The sequence below is a fragment of the Strigops habroptila genome, chromosome 9, assembly GCF_004027225.2.
Source record: "Strigops habroptila isolate Jane chromosome 9, bStrHab1.2.pri, whole genome shotgun sequence".
NCBI lineage: Eukaryota > Metazoa > Chordata > Aves > Psittaciformes > Psittacidae > Strigops > Strigops habroptila.
Window position 1 is genome coordinate 35,168,367 of NC_044285.2, and position 21,497 is coordinate 35,189,863.

Sequence of the window (21,497 nt, forward strand, 5' to 3'; positions counted from 1 at the left end):
TCTTGTAGTCTTCTAACAGACTTCTAAAGCAGTTGAAAAGTTCCTCTTTCTAATATTTTTAGTACTTCTGGAGGAATGTGGTGCTTCTTGGATGTTGAGGCTGAATGACCTTTGAGTGTGAATACATAGTGTACTTGCATGTTTGCCTTCCTTTAGGTAATTTAGGTAGGATTTCAGAACCAATTTAAACTTGATTTGTTCTGTTAATTTTAGGCAGCATAAGCTTCTATTCAAAGATGGGTTTGTTTACTTGTTTAAGCAATGACTGGGCAGGCTCTCTATAGAAGCCTTCTGGTGGGAGAGTTCCATATCAAAGCTCTTGCTTACCAGGTGGCCGTGACACACACCTCTGGAGGAGCGCATTGTGGATTCACAGAATCAGAACTGGAAAAGGGACATCTATTTAAAAGACACAAGTTACTTTTTTAGTTCTATCTTTGAATGCTTTTATGTTGTTCTCACATTTTTACTATGATACATATGTGCTCATCCACTCAAGAACTGTGAAAACAACTTTCTTCCTCTTTCTGTAAACCTGTGAGGCCATACTGCGGCAACTTCCCGGTCCGCTCTCCTTCACCATGATGCCGCATGCAGAATGTATTGCTCAGTTCTTCAGAGTCCCAGGATTCTGGGGATCAGTGAATCGGGAGAAAAATACTGGGTGCCCAACATGAGTTTGTGTTCATACATGCAGACATATGCACTGTAACCTACATTTCTTTTTTGTGGTCACCCTTGGGTACACTCATACACTGGTCAGTTGTTAACAGGATTGTTCAGAGATCTTTGGAGACCATTCCAGCAAATGCTTGGAAGCCACAAGAGTGATGTACTGCTCAGAAGAGATGTTAGCAGCTTTCACATTTCTGGTTTTATAGTCAGTCCTTCTTACAGTTGTACTTTCTGGGGGAGAGTTCTACCTGGAACTTAAGTTCTTGGATATTTCAGACATAAAATATGTAGGTATTCAGTGCTTGCAAGCAGTGCCTGACATTTCAGGCAGGGGACAAATGTCATGGCTTTTTGGAAGAAAAATGGAGGCATGAAGGTTTTGGGTGGTGTTTTTTATCTTTCTTCTGTTTCAGAAAGAATTGAGATATCACCTTGGGAAATACTTGTCTTGTTCTGAGGGCAGTAGGGTCAAGGAAGAGTTTAAACTGTAGGGGCTGAGTCTCTTCCAGCCTGTGGTCAAATAGTTCTCTAGCCAGGACACTCACAGGAGCCTCAGGTTCCAGTGAAGACCCCGGGTTACTGATAGCAGGATTAATTTCAGGTAAATTCCTTTAACAACTTTTAGAATGCTAAAATGAAAAAACAAACCAACCAACTGTCTCTCTATGGGGGAAGGACCAAGCTGTCTTCTGGGTATACTTTTAATTAACAGAAAGCCAGGAGTGTTTTTGCTGCTGATGGTAATAGTAACCTGGTTGAGCTTGAAGTTGAAAATCTGGTGCACTGAGTGGCACAGCTGCAGTTTTTGAAACTCGTGGTAGAACCAGCATATTCCTGGAACTGAATAGACATGTTCTGTCAGCTATCAAGTGTGAAGATCACAAGGTGTGGGGTGTGAAATGCAGATAACAAAAATTACTAAAGCTCTGAGTAGGTCTCTAAAAAACTGTAACTCTCAGACTCAGGTGAATGCTCTAGAAACTACAGCTGCCTCAGTCACAGAGGCTACCAGAGCCGTGGTTCTGCTTTCCTTCCCTAATCCCCTGAGAGGGCAAAAGGGACTTCAGAGGAGCATATGTAATTCTGTGACCAGGAAATTAGTAATATTTGCTTTGAGGAGTTAGAGAACAGATCTGTTCATTAAAATGGAAGTACTTAAGAGATTAGAGTCCAAGAGATGAGATGCAGCATTGCGAAGTGTGTTGCCTTGGTCTGTTAGTTTGAAGAACGCCAGTCTAGGTGCTGATACGTTTTAATATTCCAGGGAGGTGGAGTACAGTCAGGTCAGATGCACAAGTTAGCCAGCAAAATGAAGAGGTGGGTGCTTTTTTGGAAGCAAGACGTACGTTAGGATTTAAAGGGATTGAATAACCTCAGTTGTTGGATGTTTTACAAATGTGGTTGAGTACTGTGGTGGTGTCCACAAAGTTCTCTGGTGACCTCATGTATCCATCAGGCAGAATTTAGGAGTTTCAGGCTCCTCATGTTTTAATCTCACAATGTTTTGGTACTTAATGGGCTTCATTTGTGCAATATTTTTATTTGGAGATCCAGTCTTTGTACAACAGCCTCTTGTAAGAAACTATGCATATTCTGACTTCCAGGGGGCCTGTGTAGTTGTTTTGGACTTAAGTGGCCTGTATGTATGTGTGGGCTCTAAGTATTTTGTTACGTGGAAATATAAAATCCAGTTTCCAAGTATTCACTAAGGTTTCTTTTTAACAGGCTTTCACAATTCTGTGTGATGTGTTGATGATCTTCAGTCATCAGATCATGACAGGAGGACGTGACATGTTGGAGCCACTTGTTTACACTCCTGATTCTTCATTGCAATCTGAACTGCTCAGTTTTATTTTAGATCATGTCTTCATTGATCAGGATGATGATAATAATAGTGCAGGTTTGTACAAAACTTATGTTTCCTTTATATTATTTGCCTTCCAACTGAAATATTTATTTGCCTGTGCTTTTTATTTTTTGTGGTTTTGGTTGGGTTTTTTTTTTCCCCATTCTTGTTTTTTCCCTCAGGCATCGAGAGGTGTTCATGGGCACAGAGGTAGGTTTGTCTTTTAAATGTCAGCAGCTAATTAAAGCATTTTATGTTCTGCCGACATGTAGGAAAATCATGGTAAAGTTTTAGTTCAATAGACACAAAATATATATGTCTCTGTATCAGGCCAATAAAGTGCACTGCTGTCAGAATTGAGACTTGATTTTCCAGAATCCTGACCATTAGCCCACATCACTTCATATATGAGTGCTTAAATATGAAGTATTGAAACCTTATAGTTTTCATGTTCTGAACTCTTTCTAGATGGACAGCAGGATGATGAAGCTAGCAAAATTGAAGCATTGCACAAAAGAAGAAATCTACTTGCAGCTTTCTGTAAACTCATTGTATATACTGTGGTGGAAATGAATACAGCTGCAGACATTTTCAAGCAATATATGAAGGTAAATCTGAAGCCTAGTAGTGATGCTTCATAAACCTACTAGAATACAGTAGCTGTGGATTTCATATTATTTTTTATTTTCTACCTTGCGAAGTAACTGGTTCAGAATGGAAGAATTCAAACCTATGGAGTTGGTAGTTTGTAGACCTCTTAAAATTCTTTTTTCCATATGAAGGAAAAAAATGACTGAGATTAGTTTCACAATTCCAGTGTGTTACCGGGGAGGGAGGAAGGAAACCCGGTAATTATTTTTACATTGTTTTAATAGACGTATTTTCTTATCCAGATCAATGGTATATTTTTAATTCAGTTACTAGTGTAGCAGGCCTTTTGAGAGTCTTCTCACAAAGATCAACTCCATGATGTCTAGCCTCATCCAGTAATTTCAGCTTCAACTTTGTAGAAGAGAAAAAAGAAAAATGTTTTGAGTTGCCTCCCCCCAGTTTTTACGTCTGTTTTTATCTTATTTGAATATAAAACCCCCTGCTTGGCTCCTGGGATTCACAGCTGCACAATTATATGAGTTCTCATTTTGTGGACATAATAAAGCTTTGCTCCTTGGTGATTAACTTAGAAATTTGGGCAGCCTGCTTTTGTCTGAGTGCCCTACGTGTATTTTGAATCTCTAAAGAAATAATTGGGTCTCTCTTCAACCTGACATACTGACAGAACTGAACAGGCAGCTCCCTTCACTGGAAAAATTATGGCTATGACACTATCTGTTAGTGTTTCCTTTCAGCAGAGAAAACTGAAAACTCCCCACCAGAGATAGAGGAGTTACTAAAAAGATTAGATTCTAATCTTGTACCCTGAAGGGGTGAACAGATGTTATTAACCAATGTGTCATGGCCTTGAAGATAAATAGGTCATTCTGCCTCTAAAGTAATACTAACAAGAAGAGTGTGAACTGGATATTTATTGGGTTTTTTAACATTTTGGAGGTGGTTTAGGATAACATTTTGATGATCTAATCGTGAACATGTTAGGTTTTTTCCTTTTGCAAGTCTTCAAATTTTTTTTAAACAGCAAATCCTAGATGTTGTTTTGTGAAGAATGCAGTAGTTGTAATGTTTGCAACTAAAATTGAAAGTTAATCTTTTCTTTATTTTTTCCTAGTATTACAATGACTATGGTGATATTATTAAAGAAACAATGAGTAAAACAAGACAGATAGACAAAATCCAGTGTGCTAAAACACTTATTCTTAGCTTGCAGCAGGTAAGAATCATTTACAATATTTTTATGCATGTAATTCCATCCTGTAGGTAACGTCCTGTTTAATAGCTAGTGTGAGGTATTAATGAGGAAATTCTTATGGAAGGTAGGGATAAATAGGTCTGAACTGGAACACATTTTCTGCAACTGTTGAAAAACTGCCTGAAGTCTTCCTATACTTACAAAATACTGTGCAGCACAAAGTGCATGCAAGAGGCGCATAAATAGGAAATGGATGTAACTCTGTGATACCTTCTTAACCCTAAAGCAATAGTTAAGAGTCACGTATTCAGAAATGTATTGTGAAACTGGTGGTTCACTTACTCATGAACAAGGGAAAATGCTTCCTGCCTCTGCGGTAGAGTTTGGTTTTTATTTGTAGTTGTTTTCTTTTTGTTTGATTGTTCCCCCCCTTTCCCCTCCCTTTGTGTTGACTTTTTTTGGAGGGTGGCGGTTGGGGTTTTTTTGGTTGGTTGGTTTGGTTTGATTTTAAACTATTCTGAGAAGTAATGAGAAGTTTTAGTAATTCAGTATTTCTTAATGTTTGGTAGGGGCTTCACCCATCTTTGAAATTAAAACTTGATTTAATGCTCTCTTCAGTAAAAGAGCTTGTTTGTGTGGAGACCTGATGAATTCAGTCGAGGTCAGAGTCGGATTCATCTGCTCACATGAACCATCTGCATGAATCTTACAGGATCAGAACGATAAAGCCATATCTCTGCAAATCACTGTAATCCAACATAGATCTCTGCTGTTGTTGAAAGGAACTAGTGTTGACAGGAAAAGTGTACCCCAGTTTTTCCTCTTTCCTCACACCTCTTCTTTTTTTGACTAGAGGTCATAGAGCCACATAGTGGATGTAGATCTAGATACTGATCCTGGTTGAGAAGTGGCCAGAGAAAGCCCTTAATTAAGCCCCGTAGCTGGTTTATCTGTATGGATATTGCCAATACCAGGGAGGATGAAGCCTTTCCTTTTTTAGCAGTGTGACTTTGTAGCTGGTGGAACTGCAGCATAAAATGGGCAACTAAATACTCCTACAGTTTTTGCTGACTTTTCACCAGAGTTCACAATTTTTTGTGATATTGGGTAAATACTATCCTTCTTAGTCTTTTCTGTCTCACGAATAACCAGCCTCTTAGATTTTAAAGGGCAGACAAAGTGAATGTTCTAAGTACAATTACACATGAAGCAAGGAGGCAGTTACACAATTCTCATGTGGCAATAACAATAGTAACATGAAGGGACCCAAGTATTACAAAAGAAACATATAGAAAAAACCCTCATAAATTGAAACATGTACCTAGTTTCAGGAAAACTTCGTTAAAAAGGAAACTAACCAGAGAAGAAATACTAAAAGTGATAGTGGATAAAGGGAATAACTAAGCTAATGTTCATAGCTCTAGTCTGGTTTTGGTTTATTCTGTGTTACATAATAGCATGAAGGGCAAGTGTTTTAGAGTTAGAAAATACTAGAAAAAATGATTGTTGAAGGTCATTATAGTAAAATTCAGCAGGATAAGAAAAGCATTGATGAAGCTAAAAAAAAAAAAGATGAAGTTCAGAGTGTTCAGCTTTGCCGACTACTGATAAATAGTTGAAATTCGGATCCCCAGTGGCAAAGGTTTTGGTGTCTTTGGCAGCTTCTTTGAAAGCATGTGTTCATTGTAGAATTTCTTCCATTATTCTTGTATTTTGAAAAGATACAAAAAAAAAATTAGTAGTGGTTGAAAAACTGTTATATTTACAGTGTGACAGTGTGCAGAGGACAGTATGCATTTCAAGGGTTAACTCTAAAATGTAGACTCTTGAAGAGTAGCATTGACTTGGCTTTCCAAAGCCTTGACTTGGTTTTTCTAAACCTCCGTGTTTATCTTTTGGGGCTGTTGAATTAAGAGAAAAACTCTAAACCTCTTTTTTACTGAAACTTAGCTTTGTCTTGATTGGTCCAAAGTTTGGCAATCTTTTAATAAATGAAAATCTCCCTTTTCCTTTCATACAGCTTTTCAATGAAATGATTCAAGAAAATGGTTATAATTTTGACAGATCATCACCAACATTCAGTGGCATAAAGGAACTTGCTCGACGTTTTGCTTTAACGTTTGGACTGGATCAGTTGAAAACAAGAGAAGCTATTGCTATGTTACACAAGTAATTGTGTGCTTTGTATTACTTCCCTTTTCGTAAATGCTTCTTGACAAATGTTAAAATATCTTTTCAGTCTTTCAAAATCAGTTAGCTAATACAAAATGCATCAGCACTGGAGATGATATAGCCCATTGATAAATTAGGAGATGACTGCAGTTTTGTGCCTGAATTAAACCCAAATGATAACTAATATTGATGTTCTTCAGCACCATTGTATAAGTCTTTAAAGGACAGAAGTGTTGATGCTATCATGAAAAAGTATTTTTAATCTCTTACCCATAACAGTAAGAACTGATCCCCACTGCATTATTAGTGGTGGGTTGTGTTGGACTTATGCAGAAAACTTGAAATGCAAGGTAGAAGCGTCATGACAGAGTGTGTGCAGATTCAAATAATGAATAGTGCTTACTTTTTTTTTGCCAGAGTACGCAAACATGAAATCATTGCTTTCTTGACATAGAAGAAAGGTGTTCAATTTTGATAGCTCCCAGTGCCTAGAACTTTCTCTTCAGTTTGTGCTTAATATGACTTCATTTTTAATTTTTTCTTAGGGATGGCATAGAATTTGCTTTTAAGGAGCCTAATCCACAAGGTGAGAGCCACCCACCATTAAATTTGGCATTTCTTGATATTCTGAGTGAGTTCTCCTCCAAACTTCTCAGACAAGACAAAAGAACAGTGTAAGTATTTTCGTATTCTTCTTAATATTTGTAATGATAATCATAAAAGCTGCATCTGAATAAACACGTATTGGCATGTATTGCATTCACCTAAAGTGGAATCTGGCACATCAAGATAATTTTGCACTAATGCATTCAAGTATAATCACAGAGGGTAAATTGCATTTATTCTTGTTATTTTATGGTGGATGAACAGAAATCGTGTTCTGGATTTGCTGTTGCCAGGCCTTTTTGTTAACTAGATGAGGAGCTTTGGATGTTAATTTCAGTAGTTATGTATCTTGATGTGTTAACGTCTTGTTACAGATATTTTGCATCCTTGTAATTATTTTTTCCATTTAAAGGTATGTTTACTTGGAGAAGTTTATGACCTTTCAGATGTCTCTACGAAGAGAAGATGTGTGGCTTCCTCTCATGTCCTACAGAAACTCTTTATTAGCTGGTGGCGATGATGATACTATGTCAGTGATTAGTGGAATTAGTAGTCGAGGTTCTACAGTAAGAAATAAGAAGACAAAGCCAGCAACAGGGAAACGGAAAGTACCTGAAGGTAGAACTTTTCTCATCTTAAAATGTACTAGAGTAGATATCCATATGAACTACACATGTCAATGCTTATTTGTTAGCTTGAGTGAATTTGTATGCTTTAATGTATTTTTTTAAAACAGGTTATCTTCTATGCATTTATGTGTCTTGCTGGGAAAACTATTCATTTGAAGAGGCTTAATAACATAACACTGATTCACAAAAGGAAATAAATGCACTATGTTGCATTAAGTGACAGAATACAAAAGTATTTTAAATGCTCTAGCCAGTGGTTGTAAATCCAGGCCATTTGGGGCACATGTTAAGACTTTGTGGCAAAAAGTAGTCATGTTTAAACTTTGAACTTTAGGTTAGTTTGAAAAACTTTACTGATGTTCTGTGTTGCTTTCCAGCTGAAGAAAGCAGCAGTAGTGACAGTATGTGGCTGAACAGGGAGCAGACAATGCACACACCAGTCATGATGCAGACACCTCAGCTTACTTCCACTATAATGAGGGAGCCCAAGAGATTGCGACCCGAAGAAAGTTATATGGGTGTCTATCCTATGCAGCCCGAACACCACCAAGCTCCACTTGATTACAAGTACGTAGATGAGTAGGTCTGCTTTGTGTTAGTGTTCATACACAAAACCAGTTCATGTTTAAAATAGAATAATGGTCTTTTTAAGCACGCAAGTAACGTGGATGTTGGCTCAAAGGCAACAGGAAGAAGCCGCGCGACAACAACAGGAGAGGGCAGCGATGAACTACGTCAAGCTGAGAACCAACTTGCAACACGCTATGTGAGTTGAGAGTGGAATGGTCCTTCAGTGGTTTGGGGAGGGGAGGGTTTATTAAGTGCAGTGTTATTCCTGTATCTTTTAAGAGGGATACATTTTATGGTTTCCTTTGTCTTAAAACTTGTGAAAGTGTATGATAATTTAGCAGAATAGGTCAGTTTAATTTCTTGCTTATTTTTGAACTTAAATTACAGAAAAATGAAATAGTAGTGAAATTTATAATAAAGGATCCTGGTCGTTGAACTGAATGCTATCTGTGGCAGGAATATATAATCAATATACATGACACATCTTTATGTAGAACTGCAGAATCATTTTTAGAATAGAACCTTAAAAATGAGCTTTATAATAGGTGTTCAGTGTGTGGAGCAGAAAGTTTCTGCTTAGTTTAATTCTAGTATTTCTTTCTGCTTTGAATTCTGGGTTGTAAGTTTAGGGTTCCTTTGAAAGGAACTGCTGTCTTCAGCATTTCTGTGATTGATGCAGATTTTGTCTGACCTAAACTGACACCAGTGTTGAGAGGAATCCCGTAGTACCAGTTTTTGTAGAACTTCCCAAACGAAACACACAAAAACCATGTGAAGTTCTCCATATTGTGAACATAGATAAAAGACAGTCTCATGTTTCTTAAATGAATGTCCTTCAGAGGTCGTACCTTCTTACTGTAGTGTCATTTACTCCATTATGATTCATCATGTGTGCATTTTGACATGCACACTAATGAAATTACATACCAGAGCTAGTTTAGCTGAGGAGGGGAAGACTAGTTTTAAAAGTTCTCAGCTTCAATAAAACTATGTGGTTCTACAGAAGAAAAGTACAAGTTGTAAACTAAAACTACAGGCATATATATTGACGAGCTTTACATCTTTCCCCTACTTGTTTTTAATTCTTTAATACCAGTGCTTCATGTAACATAGTTTGTGTTCACTATAATTCAGAATGACTCCTCGCTATTCTTCTAAGTTCTGGCATTGCATGTAGAAGTTGTGAGGAGAGAGGATAAAGGGCTGTGTGGAAATGTCTGAAAATGGCTTTATGCATCCACTTTATTGCTAAGACATTCTTCCTTGCCTTGTCTTAAGGCAGGAACAATTTTTCTTTAGGTGGTGAATCTTAGATTCTTTCTCACTTGAGGAAAAATACTTGCATAGAAATCTGAGTTAAGTGTGGTTTTGATCTGCTTATCTGTTCCTGCAGCCTCTTAGAATACCCATGTAGGGATGATCTTTGTTAGTTGTTCTCCCTTGCTTTCTTAGAATCTTTTAGCTGGTTAAATACCAGCTTTCTTTAATAGTAGTTATGCTTTTATTTAATTACTTAGTTTCTTTTCTATCTAATGGGATTGTCACTTGTTGGCAGTTACTTATTGAACATTAGCTTTTTAAATATTGAGATAAAACTTAACTTGATCTAGTGCTAAACAGTATGCTTCATTTCATTTCAGTCGACGTGGCACAAGTCTAATGGAAGATGATGAAGAGCCAATTGTGGAAGATGTGATGATGTCATCAGAAGGACGGATTGAAGATCTCAATGAAGGCATGGATTTTGACACCATGGACATAGACCTAGTAAGAAAATTACTTGTCTTTTTAGGGGATTTTGGATTTTTTCTATTTCTGCTTTTAAAGTAGGGTATTTGAATCAATTTTTTTGTTTTGGTGAAACAAAAATCATTCTTGTCAATCTGTGCATTCTTAAATGGCTGTGCCACTATCTTTATACAAGTGCCATCTGTTCAAATTGTCATACAAAAAGCAAGAACACTTCCTGTAATAACAATGCGAGAGATGAACATTTATCCCCTGTAAATTCTTACCCCTTGAGAGTTCAGCTTCATTTATTACAGTTTAAAAACACTGTTGTTTTTTTTCCTGAAATTACAGTTAACATGTTTATTTGCTTGCTTTCTAAAGCCACCATCAAAGAACAGGAGAGAAAGAACGGAACTAAAACCAGATTTCTTTGACCCCGCTTCAATCATGGATGAATCGGTAGGTTAACTTATGTAGAGGAAAATAATGTAAAATCAGCCATAGAGTTACAATACTCACTTACTTCAAGTTTTAAATGGAAAGAATGCAATCTTTAGGTTGTCTTCATTAGCTTATTTTGGCAGACTGGTACAGTCAGTGAAATACTTTATGCTGTAATTCAGCTTCATAAATTCTAAGACAGTCAATGTTCTTTGCAAGTTTATAGGATTTTTGTTCTTAATACTTTCTATGTAGCTATGTAAAAATCAAAAGCCTTTGAGAAGAAAACACATCTGGTATGGAAAAAACCCCTGCAGAAGTTGGTAGCAAAGAGCTTAATAAAAAAAAAATTGTGCATACACTATATTAAAGGCAAGTTTCCTGTTGTGATGAGCTTAGCTGAGTGACTGATGTCATTACCAATTGTCAGCATTGGATGGTTTTGCGGTGTTTTTTTATATATTATATATTTTTTAAAATTGGCATATTTACTTTTCGTGCATAAGTAAGATAATGGAGAAAATAGAGATAATACAGATATCTGTTTATAGAGATGAGAGGTATTTTTTCTTTCCATATAAAGTTTTAGGTCCAAAACATCCGAAGTCTGTAGTTTCTGCTTGCAGTTGCCCTTTTTTCCGACTTGATAAATCTGCAGTCTCTATTCTCTTTTAAAAAATCTGCATGAGGGATTCCTTCTGTCTTGAACCACTTGTAATGTATGCAGCCATTTTTGACCTTGTGTAGCTGGTACAAAATTACACTGGAAATAACAAGCTACAGCAAGCCAGCAGAGGACAGTGCAACAAGGCTTCCTGGGAATCTTGGACAGCTTGGTGGAATTTGGAAGACAGTTACGTATTTTTTTACAGCATTGTTGCAGTGTGAACCTGTTCTTGTTATGGGAGAAAGAAGTCTTAAATGCTGTTTTAAATGCAAATCCATACATTTTGTACCAGTAGGCCTTTGCGCTAGTAGTAATGAATCAGATTAGGTTGTGCATCTGGCTGTTGTGTGTTCTGTTCTTGAAGTAACACCAAGAAAGTTAATCACCTGTTTTCTGACGCTCTGTTTTAAAATAGTTCTTCCCTTCCCCTTCTTGCTTTTTAATTGATCTGTGAAATACCAGTCATTTTCTAATCTGACTATACCGAAAATTTGGTCTTCCATAGGTGCATTTCATTGATTTGAGAAACCTTTCAGCTTTTCGGTTTCTAAAACTAATTAAGACTAGTTCTAGTAAGTTTACTGTTGGCTAGGTTTCTTTCCTATTTATTTCTCATTCACCACCACCCCTCCTGAGCCCAGATTTGCCAGGCAGTCCTCAGCTGCAGTGTGGGAGCATTACCACATGATGGCAGCCGGCTACAGTCGCATTGCTCTGCAGGCTCTTGAGCCAGGGCTGCGAGCTCAGCGGTGGCCTGGTCCCATATGTGGCAGCAGAACAAGCTCTATACGGGCCCTCTGCAAGGAGGGAGCAGTGCTGCACTGGAATGAGCTGGTACGGTCAAGGGGGCATCATCTAGCAAACCTCCCTCTCAGGTAGGGTGCAGGCAGGAGGGTGATCCTGGAAGCAGGACTGCAGGAAACAGCTGCATCGCAGAACACAGCTGCTCTTTAGCATAAACCCCACCAAAATTAGTTTTAACTACCTAAATGGGGAAAGCTCTGCTAATAGTTCAGGAGGCAACATGAAACCGTGTTAAATCAGAACTGAATTTATCAGTCAGTGCTTAAAATGTAAAAAACCCCAATTTCATAAATGCAAAAAATCTTCTCAGAATAAAGTTAATTTGCTTTATTCACATAACTAATTTCAGAGGTCCATAATTCTTGGATTTGTTGCACTTGTTTTTAATAGGCCTAGACATAATAAAGCTGTTTAATTTATTCAGATGCACATGGTTTATGGTCAGAATTTCAGTCTGTCTTCTCATTTTTTTGATGTGTCCAGTTATTGCTGGCACCAGAGGCAGTTGTGTCTTAGTCTGCTATATTATGTGGTGCATCTAAAGTGAATTTAATACAAAGAACAGTAAAAATTGGTTTATAAACTGATAAATGTGAACAGCAGGGTTAAGGTTTGGGGAAATAAAGTCTCTCATGGCTCTTCCTGATTTCATAAAGTCCTATAAAAGCTAGGACAGTCAGAGTCTTCTGGATCTGGATCTTCTGGGGCTTCCATTGGCATAGAAAACTGTATGGCTTGCTCCTACATGGGAAGTGGGAACCGATTCTTTGTTTCAGGAAAGGTTTTTTCCCACTTAATCACAGTCTCCTGAAGGACACTGTTTTCATTTTACCTGATTATTGTTTGATTTATTTTTTTTTTTCCCCACTGTCTTCCTGACAGAGTTAATATATTTAATAGGAAATACTAAGCTTGTGTCCTGGCTAACTGTTGCAGGCTGACATGTTGTTTTTGTGAACACAGACGCAGCAGCAGCCAGCGTGTAGACTCTTTTGTCCCAGACAGTTGCTGGAAACTACAAACTTGATTTTAAGTTAAGACCTATAGAATGCCATTGTCAAAGAAGTCCCAAGATAGACAAACTAACTAAAAACTATTTTGCAGTTACTACCCAAAATAATTAAAGCACAGTCTTTACCACATTCCTACCGGATCTAGCTAATTTCAAGTGGGGGAAAAATATTTTCTAAAGAACAAGGTGCCCTTTTCATATTACTACATAAATCAGAAGTGTGGTGAATCTGGTTTGGAAGAAAAATAAACTTACAATGCCTTAACGTATCTTGAAGTGTCTTAATCTTAAATCATATACTAATTGCTTTGTTTCTGTTAAATGTGTAGTAGACTACAAATTGACACCATTTCTAACTTTTTTTTTAGGTTCTTGGGGTGTCAATGTTTTAATACCAGAGCAGCAAATAAATCAGTGGTGAAGTCATTTTCTAAGTGGAAGAGGAAGTTTTTCAATACAAAATTGTGGTAGATACAGTGAAATTCTGAACAGATTTTTCTCTAAGGAGAATGACATGCTTTCAAGATCAAGTGCATTGAAGGGGCAGTTTTGTTTGCCTGAAAAAATAAAAAGAAATGTAAAGGACAAGTAAACAAATTGAGGATAAGCTACACTTTTTGTTGGGAAAAAAATTCAATATTTTATTTATGTGCTATCAGTTTATTTCTGGCTCATAAGAAGTATTCCCTCTGAGTTTGAATCTAACAGTCTGAGAGGTGTTTGGTACAGATTTGAGCCCTTCTCTATACATTTGCTGGCTATACTAAATAATCATGAGCTCTGCTGGATTGCTGTTTACATCCATGAACTGAAATATTAGATGGATTGGTTTTCTCACAGTGATAGAACCAGAAGAGTGTCAGTATTTTAAATTAAATGCAAACTTCAGCCACAGAAGGTTTGTATTAATTAATCATGAAAAAAAAAATACATAAAGCAGAATTTTAACAGCTTCTTAATCTAAACCACATTTTTATTCCAAAAGCTTCTTGCTAGCCTTCTCAGAAAGGTCCATAAACTATGAACTACCCGAAGGTAACAGATCTCAGTCATGCTTGCCCATTACCAACCCTGAAAGTTTGCTTGTCCTTTAAGAAAAATGTAATGTTGTGAAATTCCTTCCAGTAGTGCCACTGTATTTTGTCTCCAAATAAAAGAAGCTTATTGTAGTATGTTTGCAGAAAAATTCTAAACAAAAATTATACAGCTTATTAGAGTGTGGGAATAGGGATCTAAATTTTAAATAAAATTATATATATATATAAATTGGTGCTGATTTTATAATTGCGCAGTTTGTTTAGTTTTTTCTTACTTTTAAATTCCAACTTAAAATTATGAGGTTTCAGAAATATATTGAAAGTTTAACAATGTTTAAAAATAGAAGAGCATGAGAATTCATGCTTTAAAAATGATTTTTAAATTTGTATTTTATATTGTTTTATCTATCTGTCTTTGCAAGCAGTCTTCAGGTTAAAGATACTTCTAACAGGTTACAGTACATTTCCTCTGTATGTAAATTAGATTGGATAATAGAAATTCATAAACAACCCATAATATTCTTTGAAAGCTAAGCTTTAAACTTCATTTTGTGTCCATTCACAAATAAATTAAATTTGGTCTAAAACAGAAAGTGGATCTATGCCATTTTGACATCGACTCATTTTGCAAGGCTTAGGCAGCTAGACATCATTTTAAAGGAAATATTAACTTATATTACATATGTATATTTTTTGTCAGTTGTCTCTCGGTTCTTGAGGTATATTATTTTAATCATTCCATGCCTTAATATGCTTGCAATACAAGAATCTCCCCAAATGGGTGAATACAAAAGGCTTCCTGTTTTTAGACTCAGAAATTAAACATTCGGCTGTGGTAGCCAAAAACCATAGATTATCTAAAGGATCATGATAAAATATAATTATTTTACTAAGTCATGGGGTAACAACAAACTCAAACCTAGATCTGCCTAACTCATTTTACATAAATAAATACTCTCATGTCTAAAAGTACTGCCTATATTGTTTTTCACACCACTGCATTTAATAGAACTGCTGAGAGGACTGTATATATGATTTTAAACTTAAGTTGATTTTTCTTACTCTTGAAGGAGTGTTTCTTTGTGAAAGCAGTTCTTACAGCTTTGTTTTCAACCAGCTAAAAATGTTTTATATATTTACCTTAACCTGTTGTCCTCCACATTCTATTGTCCTAATTGTACTGTTTTCTGATTTGTATTTATGTCTTGAGACAGTAACTTTTTGAATAAAAATAAACCTACAGTATGTTGTATGTTTGATCTTTTTAAATCGGGGTTAGGGGAGGACAGTGAAGAAAGGGGTATGAGTAATGCAAATGTTATGTTTATAGAAATCAAAATCTTTTTCCATGTCTTTTAAGTGTTTGTCTCAGAGTTGGGATAATGTATGAAAAACTGCACTGTTTTATATTTGTAATAAATTGTACAAGTTTTTAAAATGTGAATAAAGCACTAATTGGGTAATAATTTAAAGTAGAAAAGTTAATGCAATCATGATTGTTTTAAATATGCTTTAATTTGAGATAAACTTGTTAAAAGAATTAGTGTAAATACAGAGTGAGCTTTTCAAGAGGTTAGTACCTGCAAATAAAATTTTTAAAGTTTGTATAGAACTTTTACATGCCAAGAAATCAATGCTTAATTATTTTTGTGTTCTGTTTTTTAAAGGTGTATCAATAGCCTTCCTGTTGGTTTCTTTTTCCTATTAACTTCTGTCTGACATGATTCAGAATGCTTTTGGTTCAGACATTGGAGATACTGTATATAGTCCAATGGAAATACCACTAAGAGTGTGCGCTTTACCATACACCTGATTCATATTCTAAGCTTAATTGGCAAGACAGAGAGGAAATGAGGGGGAAACCATAAGCATCTCTTCCCCTCCCTCTTCCCTTTGCTCAACTACTGAGCAGCTCTGGCTGCGTGTTGAAAACTCCATCCTGTTACAAGGTTTTTTAAAGGAGTCATTTTAAAATCTTAGAGATAATACTTCTAATCCTTGCTAATGTAACTTTGGCTGATATTTTATTATTATTAATTACAAATGTTAATTCCTGTCTCTAAATCCTGCTGTAAGTTCGATAGTATCTTGTGGAAAATGGTTTTAGTAGGTTCTAAGTTTATAACAAGAGAAATACCTTTACTATACAATGTAAAGTCTGTCCTAGTTACACCGTTTTGGTACAAAAGCCTGTAAATGAAAGAAGTTTGAGTTTTGAAGAGATGTGATAAAAATGTAGAAAACAACAAATGATTCAGAGAAAGTAAAGTGTGTCCTCTAGTTTACCAAAGAGGCCACAGAGAAGATACTGACACAGAGTGAAATTCAAAGGAAAAGTCTTCACGTATTCTGTAAAAAAAGTATTTCTTGATATTAAACAACCAAAGACAATATGTAAGAAGTTAGTGATTGCTGTTGTTTGTTTCTTTGTTTTTCCTTTGCATGGTGTGGTGCCGATTCCTGTAGCTTGTCAGACACAGTAAATCCCCATCTTCTCTAATCTAAGTATAACTAAATAATTGCTGCTTTAAAAGTTACTCCTCTCTGTTTTCCTGATAGTTACACACACACTTGTCTTGGCATGGGATTTCAGGATTCCAATACTGTTAGCTTTAACTTCCTACCCATAAAAAGGCTACTGGGCTTTTTGAGATGCTTTGATTCACAATAGTGGGTTTTTTTCAGCCTATAGCTACCTTATTTTTTGGGTGCTTTTTAATGATGAACATCATGGTCTTGTTAATTATTTGGAGCATTTGTCAAAATTGTCAATTTGTACTTAAGAATTCTTTTGATAAAACACAGATTGGTTCTTTAAAAATATCCTCATTCATACTCATCTGCTTTAATTTTCTTTAATCAATTTAGGATACTGAAATGCAGTTTCTGCCATTCCCTCATTTTTCACAATTCTAAGCCATCTTTAGTTACTTTCTGATATTTATTGGCATCCAAAAGGGATCGTAGCTTTGATGGAGGTGAGTGATGACACATACTTGGAAAACAAGGTAATGTAGGACAATACTGTTCTATAGTAATAACAGTATTAAAAAAAACAACAGTTCAGTGTTAGTAGTGCCTGTCATTTTCCTCAGCTGTCTATCCTGTATCCTCTCTTCCTGTTGCTGAGCTTTCTTGAATGTATTCCTTTGATTAAATCTTAATTTTCTTTTTTTTTCTTTTTTGTTAAGAGCTAGACTTTGACTCATTTTGTAACTGTGTCTTCCAGCTAGAGATCCAATTGCTTTTTCTTTTGTGGGTTTTTTTTTTGTAGCTACTGCCAGATTTTACAGATGTAAATCACAGTGGCAGCACAGTAGTAAGAAGCTATGACCATGCCCATCCAAAGCATGTTGAAGTGATTGGGTGGCTGTTAACCCCACGTGAAAGCTTCCCTCTTCTAGAGAATGCCTGCAGCTCTCTGCAGTGTTGTGTAATTTCTGCTAAGCTTTTCCAAACACTTTCTGATTGGAAAAGAAGCAAGGCCATCGTTTTTGCCTGTATTAACTATATTTGTGGAAAAAGCTGATTACAGCTTGAATTCTGCGCTATAAATCAAAGTGCTAAACCCTCTAGGGGTCCTAGAACATCTCAAATTAGGGGGTGTGAAGTCAGTAGTTACTTCATGAGAGCATTCAAGTAATACAACAAGGTTTTGTAGAAATTAATTAGTTTGATGAAGACAGCTTCTTGTGTGCTGAAATGGGTAATGACAGGTCAGATCAATGTGCACAGCAGCAGTTTGTTTCAAATTTGGCAGGCTGTGGACGTACCTAGAATGCTCTCTTGGATAATCGGCTGATGTCCTGTTTATTTGCATTCTTTAAGAGTGCCTATGAGCCCCCCTCCAGTGTTCATTTCTTCCAGATACAAATATTACGATTTATGTATCAGAATTTTAGCAGGGATGGTGTCCATGTACTTACTTAGCCTGTCTCTATACTGCTCATGCAGTACAATTACCTTGGCTTCAACTTTTTTGTGTACCTTTATCTCAGTTGCCTGTAACGTCTGTTAATGGGTATTGTAGGACAGCGGCTCCTTGGGAATTGCAGGGAGCACTGTGTGTAATTAATGCAGTAAATGGCTGGGTTGGCTCAGGGCTGTGGTATGTGTGATGGGGCTTCATCTCGACCATCCCATTGTGCGCTGCTCAGCCCCACTATTTATCTGACAGAATGCTTCACCCTTTGAGTACTCTGTTGGCAGCTCCACGTGAAACCTTTTACTTACCACACCATATGGCCATTCCAGGAAGCCACACCATTTGCTGCTGCTTTTTAAATAGCAGTTAAACCACAGTTCTTGAGTGACATATGTGCAGATCTCTTACTACTTTAACATACTTTTCACAGGGTTATATTCTGTTTTCTTCTTTTTGGACTGCTGAACTCCACCAAAAGCAAAAAACTAAACCACAGCCACTTGTTTTTCATATCATGCACAAAAGCACTTAAAGATGTGGCAGATCTTATATTTAGCCCGCTCTTCGTGTTTTTCATCTAAAAATACTGAGCTGTCTTTTACACAACTGTTCTTACGTATCAACTGACAAAACCTGTCTTCTCATTCTTTCTGTTGCTGGCATGTAATCTTTTCAATCTTGAAAAGCAGACTTTTTGGGGCGGTTTTTTTTAACTGAAGTCTTCCATTACAGCCAGGAATTGAAGTGCTCTACGAAACCCAGCGTGGATTAGGGAAGTGGCTTTGTCAGTGAAAACACTATCTTGTCATTTCTCTCCTGTTTGAGGTACTGATGGTATTATGGTTTAAGGGCATATTGTGGCAATGCTTGTAACTGGAGAAGCCTGCAGATTTGGACTATCAGTTTTCCTTGTTTAGGAACTATTTTCTTTTTTCTTCTTTCTATCAACAGCTTGTACTTGGTGAAGGCAGCTTGGTTGAAGTGCCATGGAGCTAAAAGGAACAGATGTTCTATTTAAAGTTGCTTTCACTACACATTCTTTTTTTTTTCTCCTTAACCTTGCAATACTTCATCTTCTGTTTCAGGATGACTTTTAACGTCATCTCTAGCTCACCTGGGTTAGATTTGTAGATCTGATGGAAAGACGTGTCCTGTAGAATGGAGGGTCTGCCAAGGATGAAGCTTAAGCCATTAGCATTACCTTCCTTTTCCTGGGATCTGTGCTGAGTTAACCAAAGAAAATAGGTTGGTTGGTTTTTGTGGCACGCTGCTGATCTGTCGCAGTGTGTGACAGACCCACACATTTTGAGGATTTAGACAGTTTGGAAGCATTGTCTCTTCACTTCCCGTTCCTTCAGTTAATAGTATTAGATTTAGGTCATCTGATCCATTATTAAATTCAAAAGACGTGTCTTTTAGCCTTCTCTTAAATCCCTACCCACAAGGAAAGTCAGGTTTCTATTTACTTACGTATTTTTTTTAAATTTGATTCGCTGTTCATCTGATCGTTTACCAGAAATGAACGATGTGTGGAGGAGAACTAAACCACACCACTCAGTGATGTATAATCAAGGAAGTGAGAACTTGGCAGGCTGGCTCTTGCGGGTAGATAACAACTCTGTCCTCTGGATAATGAATGACTCCTCTTCTACAGAACACAAACATAACAGGTGCACAAATCCCCACTCTGGATCTAGTTCACACCAGCGTAACACGGATCCTGTTGAACAGGGTGCTCTGGCCAGTCAGCGTGTTGGGCCCTGGCTGACACGGCCGCATTGTGATTCCTCCTCAGGCTCTGCCCTCTGCCCGGTGTCAGACGTGTGGTGCCCATCTCCTCTATGAAGGGGGAATTAATGATTATTTGTATGTTACCAAGCTGCCAGCGGCCTTGCCAGGCCTGTAACCCTGATGGCTAAAACTCTGATGTAACTCTGATAGCTAAAAAGATACCAAAATTTCCCTTTGCTGTCAAGCTTTCAGACTATTGTGTTCATGTTGCTGCCTTCATTCTCCACTCTCAGCCTGAATTCAGGGGGCCTCTCTTAACTCTGCTCTCTGTGTAACAGGTCAGGAGAGCAATACAAGTCCATTGCTGTCTCTGTCCTCAGGTGCTGGGTGTTGAAATGGCAGGCAGATCCCGAGGTACCATCTTTCACCTGCCTACATTGAACAGCATGATTGTTTTCTGAATTTGGTAATAGATACTTTTCCTTTACAGTTCTAAGGTACAGAGGAGGGTGCATGTTGCAGGATTTTGGACTGAACTATTTGGGGAACCAAGCTTTGTCTTTCAAGGCAGATACGTATCATTAAGTGAACTGATGTTCATGGTACAGCTGATTACAAAGAATTCTGCTTTCAGAGGACGATGCTGACAATTATGCAAAGTGAAGCTCATATTAGTGATACCATGCAGCTCAAATCAGTGTGGTATTTTCAAAGTGATGCCTTGTAGCTTTTGCAGAAGTCAGAGTATTAATTCTGTTGTCATCCTAGTGCCATAGCTTTTGGGGGTGAGATTTCCCTGACTTTGTATGAGAATCAGATCTGGATAGATAATTTGTGATAACTTATTCATTGAATTTGGACTCCTTCATTTGTTCAAACATTGGGTGTTTTTTCAGTTACTTCTATTTCTGGTCCTACTGTTCCTGGCTGAGATTCAGGGTTTGTTTTTTTCTGCCACCCTTCAAAATACAGGGAGCTTTTCTAGTTATCTTTGGTCCCTATTGTCTCTTTTTTAATATCCTTTTTGGAGAACCAAAGCTTTTTAATGCTGTTTCAGTATAGCTCTTGACACCTAACACATTGCTAAGTGAAGATAACCTTCGTACTAGCATTCAACTTGAGACTTCTAAGACAGCCCTAGTCTCCAACCAGATTGAGGAAAAGTTGCAAGTATTTGCTTGTGACATACAAAATGTTGTTAAAGCAACAAAGTGTTTGTTACAGCACCCAACCTGGTTGTAATTTTTAATAAGATTGTAGAATCATAGAAATGGGAGAACTCAGCAGCTTCCAGGGCTGACTAGCTTTGGAGAGGGGCTTTTTACAAGGGCCTATAGGGACAGGACAAGGGGGAATGGCTTTAAACTGACAGAGGGGGGAATTAGTAGGCAGAAGTTCTTCCCTGTGAGGATGCTGAGGCGCTGGCACAGAGTGCCCAGAGAAGCTGTGGCTGCCACATCCCTGGCAGTGTTCAAGGCCAGGTTGGACACAGGGGCTTGGAGCAACCTGCTCTAGTGGAAGGTGTCCCTGCCCGTGGCAGGGGGTTGGAACTGGATGAGCTTTGAGGTCTCTTCCAACCCAAACCATTCTGTGACATGCTGTTCGAGGCATGACCTCGCCAGAGCAGAGCACCATCAGGCCTCTATCTGCTGGCCAGGCAGGCTGCTGTGACGAGATGGAAGATCATCTTTAATCTACTTCAGCCAGGATCGAGTGATTTTTACATTGAGCTGCTTCTCCGCAGGCATTTCCAGAATTATGAGGCAAATATATTTTACATCACTACTTGAGGGAGTATTTAATACTCAGTGTATGCGTGTTTAGTACCTTGATCTGCATGAGCAGAG

At 37.4% G+C, this 21,497-nt stretch overlaps 1 protein-coding gene across 9 annotated transcripts in view; it reads left to right on the forward strand.

The window, feature by feature from the left end:
* Positions 1-21,497, forward strand: part of STAG2 (stromal antigen 2) — an 88,714-nt gene that overhangs the window by 61,734 nt on the left and 5,483 nt on the right. For 2 of the 9 annotated variants that reach the window (XR_003993102.2, XM_030497165.1), the window contains 10 exons: positions 2,401-2,575; positions 2,990-3,129; positions 4,245-4,346; positions 6,346-6,494; positions 7,043-7,171; positions 7,516-7,721; positions 8,110-8,299; positions 8,385-8,498; positions 9,943-10,069; positions 10,415-10,492. Coding sequence is in view for 8 of the 9 variants with exons in the window: in XM_030497165.1 (XP_030353025.1) it covers positions 2,401-2,575; positions 2,990-3,129; positions 4,245-4,346; positions 6,346-6,494; positions 7,043-7,171; positions 7,516-7,721; positions 8,110-8,299; positions 8,385-8,498; positions 9,943-10,069; positions 10,415-10,492 (1,410 nt within the window). In the remaining variant the exon portion in view is untranslated. Of the gene's footprint in view, positions 1-2,400; positions 2,576-2,989; positions 3,130-4,244; positions 4,347-6,345; positions 6,495-7,042; positions 7,172-7,515; positions 7,722-8,109; positions 8,300-8,384; positions 8,499-9,942; positions 10,070-10,414; positions 10,493-11,057; positions 11,475-13,325; positions 15,247-21,497 lie in introns of those variants that run through there. The other 7 variants (XM_030497166.2, XM_030497168.2, XM_030497160.2 and 4 more) reach the window with 7 other exon arrangements.